The following is a 7,368-nucleotide window of genomic DNA, read 5'->3' as shown; positions in this document are numbered from 1 at the left end:
TTTATATTAAAAAGTACGACCAAACTCGAAAACTAAAATTATTCTCTGAAACGATCGTGCACCACATGGAGATCATTTTTGGTAAGTTTTGGTAAGATTTTCCTCATTTTAATAGATTTTGGTTTCTCTTCCAAGTGGTTATTCTTTTCAGGTTTGAAAGACATCCATCTTGTTGCAAGTAAAAGGAAAAACGAAGAGGACAACGATGCACGATGATTGTAATTTACTCTAATGCGATTGACTTAGCGAAACAGACACCGACTACTGAAAAACAAAACGATGATAAGGAAAGCACCATCTGGGGGAAATAGTGGATATCCATGTATTTTTGATCTTCCTAGTTTGTTCCAATCAGGATACTGATTGCGGAATTGATGAATGAAATACTCTCCTTTTGCTGTTTGAGTGAAATTCATACAAGTATATTGTTCTTTCATATTTATCCTACCGTTTCGGTCCTTTGCTTTTGATCGCACAATGTTAATCACACATTCTCTACATTTGTTCTTGGTTTGAGAAAGGTAATGATTGCCAATATATTGGAAGCCTTGTTTAGGAATAAATTTAGAGCTCAGTACATGAATATACATTTATTATCAGCTATGGTTTGAAAAGTTATGTCGAGATTGTATTTGCACACAAGAATACTTGCTCCAATAAGTACATTATTTGTAAAAACTACTTTGCTAACATCTCCATTTCATTAGGAAAAAAGGATATAAAACTTTCAAACCACGACGAAAGGGACCTCACAATGATGCATCTAGAATCTGTCATAATTGCTTTTGTTGTAGAATCGTTTATATATATGTAACCCAGTCTTATATGTGTACATGTCTATGTATGTAAATCTGTATATGGTCAGGGTTATATAATCACGTGATCTTGACATCCGTGTTGTGTGTTTGACATATATGTTGACATTGACCTGGACTCGGGACATCTGCAATGCGACAAGTACGACACTGACCGGAACTCGCACTGCACGCTCCAAGTGGTTATTCTTTTCAGGTTTGAAAGACATCCATCTTGTTGCAAGTAAAAGGAAAAACGAAGAGGACAACGATGCACGATGATTGTAATTTACTCTAATGCGATTGACTTAGCGAAACAGACACCGACTACTGAAAAACAAAACGATGATAAGGAAAGCACCATCTGGGGGAAATAGTGGATATCCATGTATTTTTGATCTTCCTAGTTTGTTCCAATCAGGATACTGATTGCGGAATTGATGAATGAAATACTCTCCTTTTGCTGTTTGAGTGAAATTCATACAAGTATATTGTTCTTTCATATTTATCCTACCGTTTCGGTCCTTTGCTTTTGATCGCACAATGTTAATCACACATTCTCTACATTTGTTCTTGGTTTGAGAAAGGTAATGATTGCCAATATATTGGAAGCCTTGTTTAGGAATAAATTTAGAGCTCAGTACATGAATATACATTTATTATCAGCTATGGTTTGAAAAGTTATGTCGAGATTGTATTTGCACACAAGAATACTTGCTCCAATAAGTACATTATTTGTAAAAACTACTTTGCTAACATCTCCATTTCATTAGGAAAAAAGGATATAAAACTTTCAAACCACGACGAAAGGGACCTCACAATGATGCATCTAGAATCTGTCATAATTGCTTTTGTTGTAGAATCGTTTATATATATGTAACCCAGTCTTATATGTGTACATGTCTATGTATGTAAATCTGTATATGGTCAGGGTTATATAATCACGTGATCTTGACATCCGTGTTGTGTGTTTGACATATATGTTGACATTGACCTGGACTCGGGACATCTGCAATGCGACAAGTACGACACTGACCGGAACTCGCACTGCACGCTCCAATTTCCCGCCGGACATAACACTCTAACATCCGGTCTGATGACCGCACCATCATTATGTGTTTTGCTCGCGAGGGCAACACATCGTAGGAATCATAATACTAGCCTTAGCTGCAAAGCTACTGAAGGATCGGGGTGCCGGATAGTCTGGTAAGCACAGCATATATGAGTAAACGTGTTTGTGTGTGAGTGTGTTAATTCTACTTTCGGTTTACCTGTATTTAATATTCGTATAGTCCGTTTCATTGTTCTGTGAGTAAGAATGTGTTTGTATATTACAGGTTTCTTGTATAAAGGAACCCGATGAAAGGAATAAAGTATGTTGCAGAGAATCGTTGTCCGATTGATCTTTAAAAAGAGCCTCATGTTACAATGGCGCCCAACGTAAATTGATAAAGAAACCAGACGGTATTCCGGCCAAGAGAGTCCCTTTGCTGGAACAGACTATAGAGGTGGCGGAAGTGACCAACATGTGTTGTTTTGACGTCCGTGAGACTGATGAGTGATGTACAGTACCTGTGATTCGTGGAGAGATGGAGTCGAGGACGCCTCTTTCAGGACCGGGGACCAAGGGATGAAAGCGGAATGAACTTTTGAAAGTGACTTTTGTTGTATATTTCATGTGTATTTGATTATATTGTGTTAATAATATGTATTTTGTGAGTAGCAACTGAGTGTAAGTATGATGTGTTAGGCCAGGGATAACTGTATTTATATCCTGTGCTTGTCAGGCTATCTGGTTAATCCTATATGATTTATATCTATACCGGGTTGCAAATTCTGTCGTCTATATATTTATACTCTATCTAGATCTATTTCTTTTTGCACATAGATTATTAACAAAAGCTTGCAATCACGTACAAGACATTTTGACTGTTAATGACTGATTTGACCAAGTTATTTGTTGTGTGTCATGTATTGTATGTTGTTGAATATTATATAAAGTACTGTGAATTTGAATTGCAGCTAGTGTAATCCAAATCTTGCGAATTTCAACCCAAGGCAGACCATTGTGTACCAATGCAGTTTTCGAGAGATAACATGTATTACAGCAACAGGTTGACAGACAGTAGCGGTTTGGAGTTGTGAGTAAAACTGCATGTGCATGGTTCATTTATTTTGTAGGTGATGAATAGCAAGTTAAGCAAATATGTAGATAAACCCATTTCTTTCAGTGGTGATTTGAGTAGGAAACCAATCATTTTGACTAGTAGCAAGGGGTTTTCTTTGAAACGAAATGTGGATATTGCTAGCAAGATAGGTGTAGGTATTGAATTTGTTTGTAAGGCAGGTGCAAGATTTGCAGATTATTTACCCTGGTTACATAAAAATTTAGAAGCGCGAGTAAATGTTTTAGGAAACATTGTGCTGTATATATGGTTAGGTACCTGTGACCTCACTGTTAAGCAGGGTAAATTTATTAGTCTGAGGCATTCCTCCGATACATGTGCCCAAAATTATCTTGTCCATTATATTACAGAGTTTAGAAAGTTTGTAGCAAAGTTTCCCACTGTAAAGTTGGTTTTTGTAGAAATACCTCCATACTCAATAGTGGAATGGAATCGTAGCAAGGGTCATTGGAATCCAGAGTCATTTCGTGATCAAGACTTTGTATTGAGAAGTCGAGTTACCTGTTTGAATGATTTTTTGCATTCTATTAACAGTGACTTGGGGACAAGGTCACCCTGTCTTAGGGTTGATTTGTTGAAATATAGGAAATCTCGTAAACAGGAGGGTTACAGAGTTTCTATTCATTTTCCTTTCTACAAGGATGGAATTCATCCCGGCACATTGTTAGCAAGATGTTGGATGAAAAAGTTTGTGGAAGCCATTCTGACTGACTGTCTATAGATAAACTTGGAATATCTATTGTTTTTCATTGGATTGCTTGTATTTTGTTGTGTATTTTCAAGTAGATTGTTTAAAGAATGCACACTACGTCACTGGCATGGCAATAGACTCAAGTACCTTGTAGGTAGGGGTCGCCCAATCACTCGGAAACTTGTGTCAGTATATTGTTTATGCCAAGTGTAGGCGTGTCACTATTTTTCTTCATTTTTAATATTGTATATATTGTAGGTAATAGTTGAAGTTACTCCACCTTAACATTTGGATTAGTTGTATATATCAGTATTTTCTCAAACTAAACCAACATGTCTCTGACACAAGAGGAGTTGCACATGATCAGTGTATTGAGTAAGAGTGGAAAGTTCAAAATAACTCCATTAGTCCAGTTACCCTCTAGTACTCCTTATAAGAAAGAACCAGATTTCGAGGAATTCACTGATACAGAAGATGAGAGTGAACTTCCAGGAATAGGTAACAACCTTCAAAAAGGTGCTTTGGTACCAAATAGGGATGTAGGACACTTGTCTGGTAGTGTGAATGAGGGTCGTGATCATTATGCTGTTCAAGGAGTTCCCAAGATACCACCTTTCTCTGGTGAGGATCTTAAAGGGGATGTGACCTTTGGGGAGTGGCGATATGAGGTACGCTGTCTCCAGCATGATCCAGATATTTCTCAGAACCTACTCATGCAGGCTATCAGGAGATCATTAAAAGGGGTTGCTAGGCGGATGCTTAGGTCTTTGGGAGAGACAGCCACTGTAGGAGATATTTTAGAAAAATTGGATACTTTGTTTGGTGATGTGTCTACAAATGGAATGATAATGCAGGAGTTTTTCAGTTGTTATCAATTGAAGGATGAGAGTGTTACCAATTTTGGGTGTCGGTTAGAAAACATGCTTCAGGTAGCAATTGAGGGTGGTTATTTAGATCGAGCTGCCAAGGGAGAGCTACTCCGGCACAAGTTTTGGACATCTTTGTCCTCAACAGAGCTCAAAAGCCAGACTCTTTAAAGAGTTATGATGAACTCTTAAAGGAAATTCGTAGGGTTGAGAAAGAATTGAATATAACACCAAGGCAACCCAGTTCATCAAATGAGAGTACCAAGGGCAGTAGTGGCTAGAAGGCTCATCAGCATGTTATTACAAATAGTTCTGAGTCAGAGAGTTGGAATAAAGATATTAAGGTCTTGGAGAAAAAGATTGATGATAGGTTGCAGAAGATGGATAATAAAGTAGATAAGATCTGGGAAGAGCTTAAGAAACCCTTTCAGGGTAACCAGAGAGGCCGCGGGGGAAATAACAGAGGTTATAACCGTGGCAGGGGTAGATTTAGCAACAATGGACAGAATAAAGAAAGTCAGAAAGGGAATAACCCAAACGAGTAGAGGTCTCTACTGGTGGCCATGTGGGGACCTTATCTGATAAACAGAAAGGCCAAATCTTGTTGGATAGAATGGTGGGGGTGTCCAATGAGGGTACAATTCTTATTGAAGGTGTTGAACTCCCTGCTTTGATTGATAGTGGATCAATGGTCACTACCATATCAGAATCTGGTCTTTGCAGGTTACCAGGAGAAAATCAGTTACTGAATTTGAATGAACTTGGTTTGGAAGTGTCAGTAGCTGATGGGTCACCATTAGGTTACCTTGGATATGTGGAATGCAGTGTTAAATTACCTTTTCTATCAAAAGCTGAGTTCTTTGTGCCTATTTTGGTAGTCCCCGACACCAAATTCAATGCTAAGTGCCCAGTGATAATCGGTACTAATGTAATTAGGCAGTGTAAAGATCTTTTGACACAGGAGGGTTGTGATGTACCTCCAGAGTGGAAACTAGCAGTAGCTAGTATCCAGGCTAAAACTTTTGTGGTCAAAACTCTAGGTAAAAAAATGGTAAGATTAGATCCCTATGAGTCTGTAGTTGTTCAGGGAAGGGCTACAGGTTTAGATACAAGCATGGGTGAAGTTGTAACTGAAAACTTGGATACTGGTCTGAGTTATGCAGTGTGCCCACGTGTAGTGAAACTGGGTAAAAATGCTCATGTAGCTAGGATACCAGTAAAAATTTGCAATATTACTGCAAAACCAATGATTATTAAACCTGGGTCTAACTTATGCCAAATACAAGAGGTCAAGGTAGTTGATAGTCTGGGTACTGATTCGCCTAGCCAGAGTCGGGACACTAAGACAACCAAATCTGTACCTGAGGATTTGGGGGCTACTATAGCCACAGATAACCTAAGTGAAGACCAGCTGTCTCGGGTAAGAAAAACACTTACAAGCTGGTCGCATGTGTTTTCCACGTCTCCCTCTGATCTAGGTAAAACTAGTTTGACTAAACATGAGATAGAATTATTGGACGAGACACCATTCAAACAGCCCTATCGAAGGGTTCCACCTGGCATGTACGAAGAGGTACGCCAGCATCTGAAAGACATGCTTGATGCTGGGGTAGTTAGGGAATCGAATAGTCCATTTTCTTCCAATATAGTGCTGGTTAGGAAGAAGGACGGGTCTCTTCGTTTCTGTATTGATTATATAATGCTTAATTCTCGAACCAGGAAGGATGCCTACATGCTTCCTCGGTTTGATGATGTGATTGACACTTTGAATGGGTCTAAATTCTTTTCCAAGCTAGATCTTAGGTCGGGGTACTGGCAGGTTGAGGTCAAGGAAGAAGACAAACCAAAAACTGCATTTTCTGTTGGGAATCTAGGATTCTATGAATGCAACAGAATGGGGTTTGGTCTGACCAATGCTCCCGCAACTTTCCAGCGTCTCATGGAGAAGTGCATGGGAGACCTGCATTTGAGGGAGTGCTTAGTGTTCATAGATGATATACTGATATTTTCCAAGACTGTTCAAGAACACCTTAACAGGTTGGAGTCAGTATTTTCTAAGCTTGAACAACATGGTCTAAAGTTAAAAGCCTCCAAATGTGAATTTTTCAAAACTAGTGTCACATATCTGGGACATGTAGTGTCAGAGGATGGTATCAGCACTGATCCTGACAAAACAGCTGCTGTCACAGATTGGCCTGAGCCAAGAAACATCAAAGAACTCAGACAGTTCTTGGGTTTTGCAGGTTACTATAGGAGGTTTATGAAAAACTACTCTAAGATAGTTGAACCCCTTAACTCCTTATTAAAAGGACATGGAACTAAGAAGTCTTCTAAGACGCATGACAGTACAACAAAGACTGTACCTGCTAAATGGACTTGGGGCGAGCTTCAGCAGAAAGCATTTGATGAAGTCAAGATAATGCTCGTAAACACTCCGATTTTGGGGTATGCTGATTACTCGTTACCCTTCGAAGTTCATACAGACTCTAGTGGGTCTGGTCTTGGTGCTGTTTTATATCAAAAACAAGAGGGTAAGCTGCAGGTGATAGCATATGCTAGTCGTGGTCTTAGACCCAGTGAGAAAAATTACCCAGCACATAAGTTAGAGTTTTTAGCTCTGAAATGGGCTGTCACAGATAAATTCCATGACTATCTTTATGGTATGGAATTTGAAGTCGTGACAGATAACAACCCGTTAACTTATGTACTTGCAAAGGCAAAACTGGATGCTACCAGTCATCGTTGGGTCGCAGCACTGGCAAGCTATGACTTTACTATCACTTACAGGGCAGGCAAATTGAATGCTGATGCTGATGGTCTGTCTCGCAAAC

At 39.1% G+C, this 7,368-nt stretch overlaps 1 protein-coding gene across 1 annotated transcript; it reads left to right on the top strand.

Moving 5' to 3' along the window:
• Positions 1 to 1,669: 1,669 nt before the first annotated feature.
• On the top strand, positions 1,670 to 4,708 carry LOC117320935. Its single transcript, XM_033875417.1, has 2 exons — positions 1,670 to 2,449; positions 2,817 to 4,708. Exon 2 carries the CDS (start codon positions 4,004 to 4,006, stop codon positions 4,706 to 4,708), a length of 705 nt encoding a protein of 234 aa, XP_033731308.1. The 5' UTR covers positions 1,670 to 2,449; positions 2,817 to 4,003.
• The last annotated feature ends 2,660 nt before the right edge of the window (positions 4,709 to 7,368 follow it).

The sequence above is a fragment of the Pecten maximus genome, unplaced genomic scaffold (genome assembly GCF_902652985.1).
Source record: "Pecten maximus unplaced genomic scaffold, xPecMax1.1, whole genome shotgun sequence".
In the NCBI taxonomy this organism is placed as follows: Eukaryota; Metazoa; Mollusca; class Bivalvia; order Pectinida; family Pectinidae; genus Pecten; species Pecten maximus.
Note: the sequence above shows the minus strand (reverse complement) of the source record. Positions and strands in the feature narration are given on the sequence as shown.

Bases quoted from the DNA above. Each gene is read 5' to 3' on its own strand.
- LOC117320935 (XM_033875417.1), top strand. From the start codon at position 4,004: ATGTCTCTGACACAAGAGGAGTTGCACATGATCAGTGTATTGAGTAAG.